The 18,351-nt window shown below is 35.8% G+C and overlaps 1 protein-coding gene across 5 annotated transcripts in view; it reads left to right on the top strand.

Annotated features, from left to right (window-relative positions):
- LOC134536713 (heterogeneous nuclear ribonucleoprotein L) overlaps nt 1-18,351 on the top strand; it is a 204,046-nt gene that overhangs the window by 122,356 nt on the left and 63,339 nt on the right. For 3 of the 5 annotated variants that reach the window (XM_063376583.1, XM_063376585.1, XM_063376586.1), the window contains exons 7-8: nt 5,881-6,018; nt 14,801-14,930. In XM_063376583.1, the coding sequence (XP_063232653.1) occupies nt 5,881-6,018; nt 14,801-14,930 (268 nt within the window). The remainder of the gene's footprint in view (nt 1-5,880; nt 6,019-14,800; nt 14,931-18,351) is intronic. The other 2 variants (XM_063376587.1, XM_063376588.1) reach the window with 2 other exon arrangements.

Raw genomic sequence — 18,351 nt, 5'->3', positions numbered from 1 at the left:
AATAACAGATTTAAATGTGTGATTTAGTGGCCAATTTTGTTTATGAAAATTTGCACACCTTTTTATAAATTTTTTGTATTTGTTACTCATTGCTTTGTGGATTCATAAGATGTAGCTTCCTAAGTAAGCACAATAATTCTAAATAAATGAATTCAGCATTAACTTACATTCAGGAAGCAGTCTAAATTTTACTAGTCTTTATTCTATACAAAAGAAGAGAATAACTTAAAATGTTTCTAATAGTAGTATGGCAGATTTACCTATCCCAAAGAACTTTCACGCTTTTGAAATGTTTCTCATGCCATCATTGGAATGTTGACCACTGTTATGATCTCGGCTTGTGAGTATCCAATACCACAGACACTGCACTCCACACTAAAGTACCATTTACTTCTTTTGAACAGTCAGAAGTCACATACTTATGGGAGTCGCAATTATCACAGAAGAAAACTAAAATAAAATTTAATCCACTATTTCTTGTTCTAGTTTATATCCTCTTAACATGTAAATACTGGGATGTTCTTGCACTTCTACGGGTTGCTTGATTATGTGCGAAATATTTAAATCCTGTGGCCAATAACTATATTTTCTGGTGTTTTTGGTTCTACAAATAGTGGAGGCAAATCCCTCTTATCTAAAGCAGGGGTTGATTTATTTTATTCGAACATTCTGAAAAGCAACATAAAAAACATCATCAGCAACTATTATTTCCAGAAGTAAGAAATTTACATTAATCTGCAATTTATAAAAAAATTGTATTTTTTTTGCTGTAACTAAACAATGTTAAAAATGGGAATTTCATTTACTTAATATCGCCACATAATCTACTTTTTTGTGTAACCCTTAGTGTATGTGAAATCCATTATCTTTAAAATCCACACATGGAGGAATCTTAGCTGTTCCAAAATATGTATAGTATATTTCACTTATCTAAGCTTCAAAGTTTCAAGCTACCACCTAAGACTAGAACACCTAGCCAACAAAAGGAGGGTTGGCGGAGCTAGCCACAGCCAGTTCACTTGAATTCTCATGGCAGATGAATTAAATTCTGCTGCTGACATGTTTACGTACATTTTCAATTGAACATTATCCCGTGGCGTAATGTGGACATAGTTTGAATTCCCCAGCGGAGTCATGTTTTATTTTTTTTACAGCTTACGCCTAAGCACTGAAAAAATTTACAATAAGAATGTAGGGCACTATGTTTATTACAAGCCACAATTTGTTTAACAGCCAACAGTAACCAACATTTTGGTTTTGACAGCTCAATATTCATGCGAACGTAAAAAACTTTTTTCCATGCTTGCCTAATCCAATATTCCATGTAAAATATAGAAATATAGAAAACACATTTTAACCTATCAAGTTGCTGAACCAGGGATGGGCTAACTTAATTTCAACTCTGTAACTGACATTGTCAGCTGAACTACAAATATTTTTATTTATATTGTAACTTTTAATGAAAGTTCTTTGAAAAAACTTTAAATATCCTGGGGAAAAAAAAACATGGAATTTGGTTTATAAATGTGAAATTTCCCCCACTATAAATCGGGTAAAAACTGTAGTCCAATGAAAACCGACAGTAATGATAACTCTTATAACTAAAATCTTGGCTGGCAGCCAAGATCAACATTTGATATCCACCCGGAACAACCTGAAGGCAAGCAGCTCATCGCTACTGCAGTTCAGTAAGTGCTCTGCCACAGACAGCAGATATGACCTTCAGTGCAGAGGTGTCAGTGATTCCAGCATGTGGTAAAGTATAAGCCTAGCGAGATTATTACAGTTTACTTTCAGTTCATTGAAGAAACTGTATAAATTCCTTTGACCAAAATTTACTCTAGAAGGACATCGTTCAAAGTGTGGTAAGCATAGTGTATATACATTATGTTTAGTGAAAACTGTAACGTGGCTAATGTACTTGATGCAGGGAGTAGTGAGAGATATTTATGGGGTTCTGTACAATTTTGAAGGTATTAGTTGACACCTGTCGTAATTTTACATTCACTTACGAACATTGTTTTGGGCTCGGTTATCACATTGTGAGCACAGTGGCAATACTGTTTGTTTGTCACTGTGTTTTTAACACAAAGAAGAGACAGTTTAATCACTATTTTACTATTTTTTTTAATTCTTTTGATTCATGTGACTTAAGTTGAATATGACTTATAGACTAGCAATCTAGTCACAAAACCAGCATTTTTAATTGTAACTAAAATAAGACATTTGAATAAATTAAGGTTGTATATTTTGGCTGTTGATGTTACACTAAAAAGAAAATGGTGCTACTTTTGCAACTTGCCAATTAAGTTTTTTAATTATTTTTTTTAGGCGGGTCAGTGCATTGCTGCACTCTCTCTTCCCTCCCCTCCACCATGTAGATTTGTTTGTAATGAAGTTGCTAGTCAGTAGTGATGTGTCCGTGTTTTACCGAAGGGCTTTGGCAGCGATGTGGATGTTGGCCGCACGATGCTTTGTATGGCATGCCTGTATGTAAAATGTCTTGTTAATGCTTTGAGTGATGTTCTGTTGCTATGTTCCTGCAGATATAAAACATGGCCAGGAAACTGACTAACTTGTGGTTGAGGTGAAACATGCAAGGAAGACAGAACAACACAATACTTGGAGCACGCCACACATTTGAACACTCGACGGAGGAGTGGAGGAGGAAAACATGAGCTGGCGTGCAGGAGCACGGTACTCAGAACAAGCGGCACGCACGCACGCAATGCACACTCAACCAAACTACACGGCACAACAACAGAAGAAACAAGGCCAGAACAGAACGTGAAACAGACAGTGCACAGCACGGCAAGAACAAGGCAGTCATAACCTAACGAGTTGTGTTCGGAGACAGTAGAAACTGCACAGAAACAAACAAACACACAGCAGGGAGACACGAGCACGGGGCACGGCAGGACACACACAGTCAGTCACTGTCAATGTCACGGGCGCTGCGCGTCACTCACTGTTGTGACTTGTTTGTTTCTGTGCAGGAAGTGTGGCTTCGGGATGGCTGACGATGCTACCGCATCCCCTCCCGTCGCTCCACCCGGCGTGGTGAGTGTTTCCTGCAGGAGGCGTGCATGGGCGTGTCGCCTTGTTACAGTCTCGTGCCTCGTGCCTCGACCACGGCCGTCTGCTTCTCTCTGTTTACTTACTTTACAGTCTTAGAGCATTGTATTCCTTAGACAGGCTGAGGTAGCATCGACGCAGTGCCGATAAGCACTTTTAGGCATGCTTGCAAGTCAGGTAAGGAAAATCAAAGTCTTTGCATGGTTAATAAAATTACAACATCTTTCCTAGAGTCATGACAGCCACACTGTGGACCAAGCAGCGGCAAGTCGCAGCCATGCTGTCCTTGCGGATAGTGTGTTTGGTGGAGGAGTATAAGGGTGGTTGTCCTTGAGTGAAGTTCACAGCCTGATTTGATGATTCCTTGAATTATAATATTTACAAAGATATAGTGCTACATATTAAATTACAGTAATTTTGGTAAGGGCGCTCATTTACACACAATGCGTGAAGAGTAACAGCAGCTACTGATGAGTTATGAGCTCCTGCAACAATTCTCATTTTTTTTAAGCATGTGTATTTGCTCTTGGATTTTATTTATTTTTTAATTTATGGTAGTGACTTAAATTAAAAATGTCACAATCTCAATTCATTTCACAAATCAATTTGGTCTTTTTAAGTTGCCTTTTAAATTCTTGAGAAGTCCTTGAAAATAAAACCATAACACCTGCAAGAACTCGTGTGTAGTGTTCAGACTGGATCAGACATCTCTGCCCTGTCTGCATCCCTGTCTCTTTCGACTACAGCTTCTTGTTGTCGGACTCTTACGTCAGCTATCTTGTTACTGAATTGGCTGATTGTTTCACATTAATCGACAATACTATTTTAGCTGTGTTCGTTACCATAAGTGAATTTTAACTCTCTACATGTTTCTGTAGTGCCCCGTTTAAAACATTTTAATAGTCTTCATTGTATGGAAAATTTTGTTCATATTTTTTACTTGTAAAACAGAATGAAGCTGGGTGGAATATGGACGTGGACTCAGGAGACTTCCTTTCCTTCAGCATAGAACAATATTGGCAACACACTGATTATGTAATCCCAGGCATATAGAATACGCATATGGATGATATCCACCCCATAAACACGATCCAAAATGTAGATTACTCTCTATATACTTAACACTTGCACTATATTTCCTTACTAAATTAAAGATTTCACATTTTGAAAAAATCGTAATATGGAATGTCTCAATCATTTTAGAAACAAAGTTTTCATTTGAAAGAGTGTTAAAATTAAATTAGATATTGTCTGTAAAACATAACTCGTATCCTTGTAAGAAAACTGTCATTTGAAAACTAACTTTAAGGCCCTATGAGATGCTAAAAAAATTCTGCTTTTTTAAAACAATATTTCCTTGACTTGGACTCTCTAAAATAGCAAGACATCTGCACCTGATCTCTTGCTCAAACAGAATTATAGTCACTCACCATACTGCAGTAATCCTTGCAGTCAATAGTTCAAATAAAACATGTTTTACTGAAACAACACTCACTACCTTGGCCCTGCTGCTTAATTACTTTTACAGCACACGACACTGCCAACCAGGGTTGCCAACTGCATATTGAGATGTTCCTTGAAAACAGCGTACATTTTTCATTAACAACATCTAGTATATCCTTTGATAAATGTATTTGTGTTTATGTAAATAAACAACATTCATTCCATTTCTTCAGCCCTTCCCCCCTCCACTGATTCAATAGGCCAAGATAATTCTGAACACCAAAATATTGTATATCTTTACATGCATTAGGTGTGTCACAAAATATTTTCTGTGCTTTGTGTGCTGTGTCTTTGAACAATTATCTTTATTTAAAATGTAACCTGCCTCATTTCTGAAGGCTTGTCCCCATAAGCTGGTAGCAATTGAACACACATTTCTCATTTGACTTTAAGCATGTGACTATTATTTAAGGAATGAAATGTGAAATGTAGGAATATGGAAACATGAAAAAGGGAATGCCATTGTTAGGTAATCTATTGAACCTAGGTTATCATAAATTGGCATTGACTTGGACAGTCACAAAATGAACTGCAGAAATGTGGATGAAAATATTTCCTCGTGCTGATCTGGACACAAACATAGTAAGCTAAGTTTTTAACGTAGTAAGCAAAGTTTTTATAATTGAATGAGAGGTTATTAGGCAAGCTCTGGGCTGTATAGGGGAAAACAGTATCACACATTTGTGATTTAGAATTGGCTTAGAGTAAAATTTTGCATGTTACTAACACTTGGTCTGTAATCTAGTTTTTGAGTAGGTAGATACTAGATGTTATCACATTTCCATTTGCATGGCACTGTTTTTAGACTTGTCTTTCTACTCTGCCACTTGTTATGGTCTGTTGGATCATCGAAACATTGCTGTTGGTGTGTTGTGTGCACATATGTGTGTGTGGGGTGGTTTTTGAGACTGTGTTGTCCCGATTAATCTGTGGCATGTGGCATCTTTGGTTGGAAGCATTGTTCATTCTGTTTTCTATTGCTCCAAATCCACATTTTTTCTCATTTTGAAAATTTTATTTGAAATGTAAGGTGTTTTAAAGGCGGAGGAGGCATCGCAGTTGTTCAGGAATGTGGCGACGTGTTGTCGGAAGTAAACCAGTGCACGCGAAGTGCAAGGCTCGGAGGTATCTGGACTCTCCTTGATCGTGGACAGTGAACAAGCATCTTTGCTGCTGGCTTGGCAGCCGGTCCCATCGCGTCCTGCCCCTCGGTGCGACTCTGGCCTTCCGCCTTCTGCCTTCTGCCTTCTGCCTTCTCCAGCACCTGCCCCGCTGGGCCTCAGGCGCGTGTCTGTGTTGCAGGCAAACCGGAGCCGCCCTCGCCCGGCCGGCCCGCGCCCCTGCTACAGGAACCCAGGTTCGGAGCCGGGCCGCAGCCCTACAGTAAGTCGGACGGCTACCCCGCTCCGTACTCCCGAGCTCGAGTCCCCCCTGCTGCAAGTGCGTGAAACGTGGTAACCTCACTCCTAAAACTTCTCTACCAGCCGTTGCCAGTTCACAGGCACCTCGGGCATTTGTTTCTTCTGCTCACCGTCATGTCTGATGCTCTCCATCCAACTGTGCTGTTGGCGTTCTTGTGTTCTCTCTCTGATCCGTCGTCAGCGGGCTGTGAGGTGGCAGGGTGTGTAATGTTTAAGAGCTACTAACCACTTGTTCACAATCAATAGTTGGATACATATATGTATTGTATTGGTGAAAAGTCAGTGCTGGAAAATGGGTTATCAATTATTTAGTATATGTAGTTAATTTTGTTAAAAGCTGAAAATTCTTGTGTTTTTTTACTAACAAGGGAAACAATTAGTGATATGGTATGTTAGATATTATATAAGTTATTGTTTTCCCAATGTACACAGCCCTGTGTAATATTTTTTTTTTCAAGCACATGCCACAAGCACAGATGATTGAAAAAAATTGACTTCAAAAGAGGTTTTTGCATTACACAACTATTAACTGTAAAGAAACATTTTTGAAGTGACACACAAAAAAATCATGGCAGTTTGCTTCACTTTTGGTAATGTCTTTTCTCCATTGATATTCATTCTAGTGATAAGCTAAAAAACTACAAAAAATTTACAGTATAGTTTTGTGAAATTTTGTTGACCTTTGTTTTGTATTGTATGATTATTAAATATAGTACTCAACTCAGCTTTACCGATTATGTTGACTTTTTTTTATTTTTTTGTGAAATTAAGACTTTTAAGAATAAAAATTGTGTAAATATAATGGTAGGAGTTGAGTTAAATGCATGGCCCAGCTATTTGAATTCAGAAAAGGAACTTGTAGGGTGTTGCCCCATGGCTCAGTTTGACAACAAAGTTAATGAGCATTGGCCTGGCTGGCAGATAGCGTCTGCAAGCACTAGTACTCGGTACTGGGGCGAAGGTACGTCTTGAGGCCCTGTCTCACATTCATCAATACTATTATTTAAGGGCTGATTCTGAAATTATAATCTAATACCTCCCTTGCATTTTAACAACAAATATTCCCTGACGTAGTTAATATGCGTCTACTTTCATGATTATTATTACTTCTCCTACTTTTAACAGCCTTTATATTACACTTGGTGAATATCTGTTGGAAATTATAGTAACAACAATGCAAGGGAAGTATCGTGTTGACTTTTTAATATATAGTCCTGAAATAAAAGTTAACAGTAATGACTAGAAAAGGACATCAAAAATGTCGTGTGAGATTGAACATTAATAAGTATTTAGCCAATGCTGTAGATGCAAACCTCGCTGCTACAAAACAGGTTTTTTTAGACACTGTCTGCTCCTTACTTTCGTACCATAGATGCATAAAGTTATATTTTAACACATCCAAAGTAGTAGGCTATAGATTACTTTTATTTACTGTTCCTTTCTTATTCCCTCGTTAGACCACTTGCGCAAGACCAAATCTGTGACTCCGAAGAAAAAAAATCATTTTGTACAAATAATAAAATAACATTTTGACCATGTATTATAGAACTTTGATTTTGATTATTAGCAAGTGAGAACAAATAATCCTGTAAAGAGAAAAAGTTTGATGTCGGTTTCATGAGTGGTAAATTGTGTCTCATTCTGTCCTCACTTTTCCAACATAGCTTACCGAAGAATAATGAACTTCTACTAAGTGATCCAAAATGGTGCCTCTGCTGTGCTCCAACAGTTTATTTATTTGCACAAATTATATGGACAATTTATCTGTTTATAAAAAAAAATACATACATTTCACATATCTATTGTCGTGCAAAAAAGATATACAACTGGTATTGTAAAATGTCCCTTTTTAAATTTTTCTAGTCTTCTCTCCGCCAGAACTTGTTCACCTCAATAAGTGGGTAAAAACCTGAAAAGTAATTTTAACAATGTTCCAATTATCATAATTAAACATTAAAATGTTCATGCAGATCTATACATTACATTTTATTGATAAGTAACTTTTAAAAAATAAAGGGTGGTGGGATTGGTTCTTCTTATGCTGATAGGGATGGAATTAATATGTTAAAGATGCTTTGAAATAAATAACAAAGAGATGAACTAAAATTGGTAGTGCAATAATCAGAATTATCTATGATCATAATAGTGTTTTTATTATTTTCCTTCAAAACTTTGAAAATTAAATTAAATAGTGTAATTTATTGATTCTCACTAGACTGAAATAAAGATTATTGAAAGTTTGATAATTCTTTGTGTATGAAATAAAAGACAGAAACGTATTAAGATATTCACCTAATAAAAAGCACGTAAAAAAGATCAAGACAAGAAAATTGTTTAAGGAAAATAATTTGTTTTGTATGATTTTTTTCCAGAATTAAAATTCACTGTAAATACTTTCGGAATGGTAATCAAATCACATTATGTCATCTTGCTCAGATAGAGCTTATTATATATTGTTAAATAAGTCTATATCTTGTGCATTTTCCCATGTAACAATGTTAGTGGGTGTAGTGTGTATTTTAAGCCCACTAGGAATATTAAAAAATTGCTGTTTGAAAAATTAATTGAACTAGCTATGTGCAGTTTTCAGTATATTAAACTAAAACTATGGAAGGGGGTGTTTTTTTTACGAAAGGATCATACAATTCAGTTATTTTGTTTTATTTCTTATTTTACTAATTGACCCTATACAAGTGCATTAGATTTTTAATTTTTTTATATTTTTTAAACATGAATTAATAATCAATAAACTTAGATCTTAAACAAAGGAAAAATAGTTTTACTATACATTTTTAATATTAAAAACCCTAAGAGTTATGCAAGTCATGAAAGTATTAATACAATGTGAGTTAGTGAGTGTGTGTGCACATGCACATCACCTTTACTTTAAGAGTAACACTGTCTATAAATATTCACAGCAAACAACATACTGTCTGGCCCAGTAATACAGATCTACACAAGCTTGCAGGCATTCTGTTAAGCGTCCTGGAGTGTTACAAGACCTTACTGGATGAGTTCTAGATAGTATTACGAGCCAGACGAGAAGCGCAGTTCTTCAGTTCTTCAAGACGTGCAAGGGAAATATTTCATTAGGCCTCTCTGTTTCTAAAGATCACATTTTACGTTCTTGTTGCACATGGCAAGTAAGGGATGGTGACCCAAGCAGTTGGACTTGCAGGAGATCTGGAGGTGAGCGAGTCAATGGTGCTGCCTGCAAGGAACACTCACAGCCAATAGCAGTTGCTTAAACTGACCAGAAGAAAGGAAATTAAAGAAAATCAAAAGTGATGACTACAGACGGCAAAGATCAAGAGAAAGCTTGAAATGCAGAAATATTGAATTATATATATTTACTGTATCGTTTTAGGTAGTTAGTGCTGAGCTTACGGTACAGTAGAAGGTTTCAATCCCGCACGTTCGAAACCTCTGCCATCGCAATTAGCGATTTTGCTGGATTTGTGAACTAAAAGTTCCAGCTACGCAGTAATGAGTCCTAGAAGTTGAGTCTGCGACTGTAAACCTCCTGAGAAAACTGAACGTGAGCATGGATTGGTACTGTATTGCAGAAAGTGCCGAACAATAGACTGCAGAATAAAGGACCTGTCATTGTACAAATGCAGATAACAGTATATTATACATGAGCTATATATAACCTTTGCTGGAGCACACACACATTTTCCCTTGTCACCCAAGCTCCTGTTGCTTCAAGACCTTCTCACTTATTGTTTCACTCCAAGGTTTACCAATGTCTTATATATACATTTGAAAGTTTTAGGTTGTAATATTTATGAATGCAGGGCAGTCATTTTCCTAATTATTTTTGCCATTTTTGAAAAGTCCACCATTATTCCAACAATTTTGTTTTAGAGATTATCTGTATAATTTTTTTCTATTTTATTTGTTTATAATGCACATTTAAGGATAGACAAATAAAAAAAATATAATGGTTTTATTCTGCCTGCTGCCATAGTGGTTCCCAACTAACAACTAGCCACTTAGAAATTATCCTACAGTTTTTAATTAACACCTGCTAAATTTTCAACTTAAAAGAAGCATGTCCTATATCACTTCTGACAATGTGTTAGAATAAATTTATTTCTTATTTCAATGTGTTCTTGGTTGAAAGAATACACTTAACCAAGAATTCAGAATGGAGTGCTCTATACCAAAAATGTGCAGCAACTTTACTTATTTTGAGACTAGACATAATTTGAAGGGTCTAGTGAGAGAGGAAGCTATACTACAAACTTGAAAATTTTAATTTTGAGGCATTTCCAGTCTTGTCCTGCCATCTGTCATCTATCATGTGATCTAGAATCGTGTGGCATAGCTGCCATAAAAATTTTACCCATATACAAATTATGACTCTCAATGATTTAGAAGTCTCTACTTCCATTTCTTGTCATAGACCCTTCATTTTTGTAATGCATTTGAGGACTAGATACTTATATTAGATTTTTTTTACAAACATATATTTTTATTATAAAAAAGATAATAATAAATCTATACACTAGGATTAAACTAAATAAATAATATTTGTAGTACAAAATTCACTACTAGATGTTGTCTCTTCAAATTCTGAATCACACCGACAAAACACATGCTGAAGTTGCGTTAATTTTGCAGAATTATCTAAGTTTCGTATTATTTGGTCAGTAGGTTGAGTTTGCATTCCACATTAAGAGGGGAAACATCGGATTGAGTTAGAGCGAACACACAAAACTGTGTTGTGAGAGTTGCACAGTTTATTAAAAACAAATAAATATTGAACAATTGCAAACATGTAAAACTCGAGCAATCGAAAATAGTAATTCTTTCTTGAAATATTCAACCTCGCCTACAGCCTGGAGATGTCAACAAAGGACTTTCAAAGATCAACAAGTTGTAAACTAAGCCTAACATATCACAAGCAAGGCGATTGAAAAACATTATTATTTTCTAGTGTGAATTACAAAGGGAGAATATGTAATGTTAAAAATAATTAATGTGTCTTAAATTCACAATGCATGAGCCTAAAAAAAAACATGAACTCTCTTGAAAATTAAGAAGAGCTATGACAAGCGAGTAATACAATAAGATGATTTATGGGCAAGAAACTTAATATGACATTTTTTGTTCAGGAACAAAATATTTAAACTACTAGCCACCTCCCACAGGGCTAAAAACTGCAGAGCAACATTTCACAAAAAACTCGCCCAACGAGTCCCCAATTCACAACACAAGTAGAATACTTTCCACAGCACAACACTCCAGGATCCCTCGTCGCCAACTGGGCTAAAGTCCGATTCCAGAGTAAAGTTAGTGTTCTTCTTACCAGTCACAAGAGACTGGTGTGGCAGGGCGGTGGTAGGACGACGTTCTTGAAGGTGTGCTCCCACTGCTTCGCTGAGGCTTCTGCTTGGTCTGGTGCTGTTCCCCTTAGTTCCCGGACAAACCAGAAAATTCGAGTTGCTCTTACATCCACGAAAAAAAAAGGGGTGGTGATCACGTGCCACCCTTATCACTCCACTGTCTAGACTGAGGTGCCCAAAACTTGTTGAGAAGATTTGCTGGGAGGATAGGCCACACGCAACACGGCAGATGTTCGACGGGAGTAAGACCATCCAGGGACAAACAAAGTTCAGTTCAGGGAAAAAAAAACTTATGCTGTAGGTTGTTTATAGCAACCACAACAATTAGAATATTATTTTACTTCAAAAGGTTTTCTTGATTTGTTTATTTTATACCTATATTTAATTTGTATGTACAAATAGTAACACACTTAATAAGATTTTCTTGTAATTGTTTTGTGATTGTATATGTAAATAAAAGTTATTAGGTTGGTGTTATTTGACTTGAAACTGTTTCCTTGGTTAATTTTTGGTTTTTTTTAATGTATATTGTATACATTGTGTGGAGTTTTATAGTATATGTCTGTGTCTCAGTTGATATTTTAGATGTTAGGCCATGTCTGAGGCAATGTTCCGACTTTTATAGTTTTTTTAATTGTATTTTTTTTTTAACTTATTTGTAAATATTTTTTAGTACATGTTCAAGTGTTTTATGGCCATTGTTCTGATAGTAAGTAAGTAGGTACTAAATCACCTGCACTAATCGTGACTCACTTTGGGGCAAACTACTAGTTTTACCTGTGTAAGACTATTTTTATGACATTATTTATTTGTATAAACATGGTTTAAGCCCAACCCTACTCTATACATGGAATGGTTACTAATCAATCTGCACTACCCATGTTGGGACATGGCATTTGAATATCATGTTTTTTCTGTTAGGTATGACAGGTTATGGACAAAATCTGAATACGTAGTTATCTCCTCATTTTATAGTTTAAAACAAAAATTGTTACTTGATTATTACCACGTTTTCTAACATCGCAGTGTTCATTCTTGATGGTCAGGAACTGGTTGGGGGTGTACGTAAAACCAAGCACAATAATTGTGTTTGTCTTAAACTGCTTGTGGACGGAACGTGAAGCGACATGGTCAGAAACACCACTGTACGATTAGTGACTGGGCAATAGGAATAAGCCCAGGAACAGAAGTGAAAAATATTCGTGGACTCAGGTGTGCGTTCGGGTCTTGTTCACGCTTCAGTTGTGTTTCATAGTCTTGAGATTTTTAACCATTCCTACATTACATACTAGCTCACTGCTGGATATTCTGGTGCTCTTGTTTCCCCATCTGTTCCTCTTATGTATACCATGTTGAGATTTTTAACCATTCCTACATTACATACTAGCTCACTGCTGGATATTCTGGTGCTCTTGTTTCCCCATCTGTTCCTCTTATGTATACCATGTTTAAAACGTTATCATTGTCTTTCAAAGTGGTAATTTCCCTAAATCTTTGTCAATTTTCAAATATTTACACTACTAAAATGACAGTGTCCTTCTTTCGTAGGTTTAGATAGCAAGAATATATGCCTCTTCTATATTGAATAACATTCAGTTAGAAAATAACGAAAAAAATAAACTGGAATTAAACTGAAAGAAAGGCACATAGACGATGTTTGATCCAAGAATGCCTACAGACATAAGTGTTGATAAAAACTGTCTTATTGTGTACTTTTGGGAAGAGATATAATCCAAGCGGTTAAAACAATTTTCAATCATCCACCAACACAAAATACAGAATTTCTATTGTAAGTAGCATCCATTGTGTGTCTTGTTTAGGGATTGGCCAGCCATGACAGTAATTGATGCAATGACTAAATCCCCTATCTTAAATTAGTATACTATAACCAGGTAAAACCTCCATAGATTCACACAGAGAAAACTCTTTCGCTTATTCAAGCAGGGTTAAGTAGTGCAAGCATTAAGCAGGCACGTTCAGTACAGAACAAGGAGGATGGTCTGGAAGATGAGTTGGTTAGGGCAGAAAGTTTCAACCATGCTGGGGTATGTAGTTTGCTGTTTGGATGAGGTCTTTGTAAAGCATCAGTCTGTTTGAACTACACTGCTGATGCACTCTCATAACTGCTGTGAACCTGTCCTTGCTCCGAGTCTATGTGGATCTGCTACAATAGTTTGCAATCCATTAGGATGTTTAAGTATTTTGCGATGTCCTTGTGGGGATTTTGTAGGGACTGGAAAAATTATCATATATCTATAGATGTTACTTTTTTTTGCTAAATTATTCCTTAGATGCTATTTTTTGCTTATTTTCAAAATAAATGCTATTTTGGATAAGTTTCAAAATAAATGGATTTTTTCAGCTAAATTAGTCCCACTGAGGAACCCCGGGACTAGTTAGCTGGGTTTGTGACTGGATTGAAGAGGTGCTGCACCTCGGCTGGTATCAGTCGAGTTGGTCGCTGTGTCCTTTCTCAGTCAACTGCTTAACTGAACCTTTCCTGTGTGGCGTAGAGCTCTCCCTCTTTCTACTGTACCAAGTAAAACTGACCGACTTATCAGCATTAACAAAACAATGTGCCGATGGATGTAACTCACGGTGGTAACCAGTAATATTGACCAAGATTGGGGCATCTTTATGAAAACTACGCTGAAAGTTGCAATGAATAAAATTTATATGTTGAAAGTTGTGCGTTGTGACAACTGAAACAAATTTTTATCTACTTAAAATATTATTTGATTTTACTGTAAGAAGCTATGGAAGATAAACTTCGTTAATAAAATATGCAACAGTGAATTTATTTTTATTTTCTAACAGTAAACCACGTAAATAGACTTTGTGCATTCTGCTTGATTAAAGATTATAGTGATTTTATTGTGCTTCCTTTGGTGATAAGACATATGTGCCCTTTTGAAGTATTGATTTATTCAGCCAAAATACAATAAGGAAGCCCGGCGATTTTAATAAATTATTCTGCATTGTAAGTTAATACGTGTTATTAGGCTTGTGTATTCTATGCACATGTACTTTACATATTATTTGGTAATTTTTCATTGGTATTTTCGTATAAAATTCTATTGACGTTCAATATTCTGGTATAGTCGTTAACCTGGCTTCTGTGTGATGTCCAGCTTGCTGTAATGAAGACCTTTCACTTATGTATTTATACGAGTCATTTATTCTTTAATTTATTGTCATGTATTTCCTGGAGTTTTAGTTGTAGTCATACCTTAAAAGAACGGTAAATTATGTGTTTGTTTTTAAAAACCCATGAAAGAAAAGACTGGGTTTTAAACCACATTTGTTTGCTCACTTGTCTGTGAAAAGTTACATTTGTGGAATAAGGTTGAATAGTCGGGAAATGGCCACCTCAATGTGAGAGCACTTCAATGTGCGTGCATGCAGTGCTGTGGCTGGGAGTGTGTGTGCGAAGTGAGCGTGTTGTTGCAGGAGAGTCGATGCGTGGGCCGTCTGTTCCACCCTACGGTCCAGCAGCCCCCGACCGCTACGACGACGGATACCAGAATGGCCCCGGGCCGTACGGAGATCATTACGTGGATAGGTACCAGCCGATGGACAGGTGAGTCATGTGTAGAGCAACTGAGAAAAAAGAGAAAGTGGAAAGTGATTTATGCAAGTACTGTCTCCAAATGAGCAGCACACACTTATCTGACACTAGCTAGTTACAACAAGAAAGAGTACTCATAAATAGAGGAAAACCCTGTTAAGACTTTTTCAAGGGACTGGATCATAAAAACCTTTTTAACCATTTTAGTGCCAAAGTCCGATAAATCGGCTTTGCCTTATTGTGCGAAAATAACCAGGGCCGAAAAATTGACCCGATTTTTCCCCCGTTTTCAAGACAGTTTTTGTTACTAGCAGTGCATTCTACCTTTGTCTAATGAAGTGTCCTACTATCTAGTTCCTTTTTCTGTAAACAGGTAGCGAAAGTGCCCTACTATTTATTTCTTTTTTTTCACAACAGAGAGTATGAGTGTCATACTGCTGGACATCGCACAGCATAAGAAACAGCATTTTGCTGCATTTCTTTATTTTAAAGAAACACTTTTCCTTTTGAAAAAAAAATTGTCTTTTGTAAATTCTTTATTTTAATTCTTTTATATCATGAAACTATTTCCCAGCAATTTCTACAAATGTATTTTTTCAAAGTTATGTCAACAATGGTTCATTTTAGGTAAACGATATATGTAACTACCAGTTTCATGGATATTACAAATTGCGTATGATTTATATACCGTTGGTTATTCTGCGTTGAAAATTATTATTGTACTAGTCATAGTAAACACGTTTTTCCGCATATTTCTCAGTGGAAAGTGATGTTAACTCTGTTTCAAACTAATAATACCGCGAAACTTTGTGCGATCAAGGCTTTTGTTCTCGTTTTCATAATAATGTCTCGGAAAAGAAGTTACATTGCTGGTAAAGATGACAAAGAAATGCTCAACTATTTTTATTCGCTTGATAGTGATATTTGTGAAAGTGATATATCAAGCGACAACGATACAAGTACTGATGAGGAAGAGCATTTACCATCTACATACTTCAAACACACCGAGACTTACTCCAGTGGCTGCGGGTAATTATATTCCAGCTGGTGCATCACTTCATACGAATTCAGGCGATAGTTCAAGTGATTCATCGGATGAAAATGAACAGACTGACGTAAATAATATAATCTGGTCTTCTTGTGAAAACTTATCACCACCAAAATGCAACATACCCCAGTTTTTAGAAAATGCTGGACCAAAACATTTAACACCTCGAAACTCGAAGCCCATAGCATATTTCCAGCTAATGTTAACTTTTTCCTTACATCTTCTGGTAAAGGAAACCAATAGATACGCTCAGCAGTTTTTATATTTTTAATTGGAAAAAAAAAAGTGATAATGCAAAATGCTGATCAAACCAAGACAATATTTTTTCTTCTAAAATTTGAGTCAGTTTCACCTAAATTTGTATAAAGGCATACAATAGTTATGCATAATTTTTTAATAACATTGTTTACTTTTTAAATACATTAATAAAAGACTTATAAATATTAAAAAATTATAAAGATTCAAAATACACTAAATAGTTGGAGTTACGCTAAGAGAAGATTTCATTTGATTTGTCACACAGTTAGAAAAGCAATTTTTTTTTCAAAAAATTATTATTACAATAAATATTGGAAAAAATTACATTATTATCATATAGAAAAAAATTAAATTTTTGAAAAAAAATTCAAATCAAAGAATATTACTGTCAAAAATACTCCCTATCCACATTACAGTCCATAAAAAATATTTAATAATATTAATTTTTTTATTTAAAAAACAAAAATAAAATAGGATAATTTTTATGTTTAAACATGAGAAGTGACAAAAGAAAACATTTATCTATAAACAGTAAAAATTTCATAGTTATAACAGTAAAGGTTAAAAAGTTATTAAAATTAAACTGTCACTATTAGCACTACCATCCTAGCAGGGGCTGGCACTAAGAGGGTTAACAGGGAAAACGGGAAATGGTACAGATCAGATGCTATATAAAAATGAATCATTAAAATGACACCTAGGTTATGCGCTGTTTGTTCAGATTTCTCTTTTAAAATTCAACCGTTTGTGGATATTCCATTCCCACAAATATTTGTTGTTCATTAAAAAATTGAATTACTTTTAAGTTACCATGAAAACCAGGTTTTGGAGACCCTTAGAGGCCCTGGTGCAACCTGTACAGTGTTTGTCTCTAATTTTATTTTTATTGGTAGTAGACACCTGTAGAAAGGATCTTGTGTATTAGCTCTATCATTGCCAATGGTCCGCAAAGGCTGCCATTAAGTTACAGGCCCTTGCAAGTATCGAGAGGCACAGAAAATAATAAGAATTGCGTGTCCTGTTTTGATACAGTACATGGAAAATGGAAGTGGAAACCCTAGTAGTGTGAAACAGGAGGTAAAGGAAATTCATAGGTGCCTTTTTATTTATAAGACATATTAACAACCAGGCATTTAAGGCCATGCATAGGTACCAGTTTTTATTGCGTAATTGTCGCACATTTTATACTAAAATCAAGTTTGAAAAGTAAGGGTGCAACTTTATGCAAAAAAAAAAAATTTTTTTGTGTAGTTAAAGTTATTCATAAAAACAAAAATTATTCATGGAAGGTGTGTTTATTTGAAAAAGTATAGTATACAAAAGCACACCAAAAATTTTAAATTAATATGTCATGTAACTAAAAATTATTTGTTTCGACTTCAAATAGAAAAACGAAAATCATGACCCGAATGTGACCTGGAATGAAGGCATAACTATCATCATAGTACACACCACGAAAGAGTGCAGGTTATCAAATGTAGCTTACTCAGCTCTAGACAGCGTGCACGTTGCTTGCAATCAGCAATCTATTACCCTTTTTAATCACATAATTGTTGCACTCGCGTAATTGTCGCACCCATATTTTTGGGCGTCAAATTGGATTAAAAAAACCTCTCGCGTAAACGTCGCATGATGTTTTTGGTTCCGCTATTAGATTCGGAGCCCTTTGCGTGGGTATTTTAAAATAAAAATGTAATATTTATTCGGACATTACCGTAATTAATGGAAATACGTAGTTGTCTGATGCGTAAATTTTCTTTTAAAAACGTTATAACGTTAATCTTTTCGTCTGCGTCGCAGCGGTGTACCGCTTACAAAAATGTAGCCAGCGCTCGTTGCAATCCGTGCTTCCCGTGTAGAGCGTGCACACGTAGTGGAATATCGATAATTCGCCAAGTGCATACAACGCGCACTCTGTCGCGTGCCGAGGTAACTACATCTGATGACCGACTCTCTTCCGTGGAGTGTGTTCTTACTATAGCGATAGTTACGAGTTCGTTTGGCTTGCATTTGGATCACAGATTTTGTTTTTCTATTTAAAGTTGAAAGGTTTTAGTCGCACGACTTATTAATTTAAATTGTTTGGCGTGCTCTTTTATACTTCACGTTTTAAATAAACTTAATACC

Source organism: Bacillus rossius, chromosome 11 (genome assembly GCF_032445375.1).
Source record: "Bacillus rossius redtenbacheri isolate Brsri chromosome 11, Brsri_v3, whole genome shotgun sequence".
NCBI classification, from domain to species: domain Eukaryota; kingdom Metazoa; phylum Arthropoda; class Insecta; order Phasmatodea; family Bacillidae; genus Bacillus; species Bacillus rossius.
This window is presented reverse-complemented; position numbering and strand designations above follow the sequence as displayed.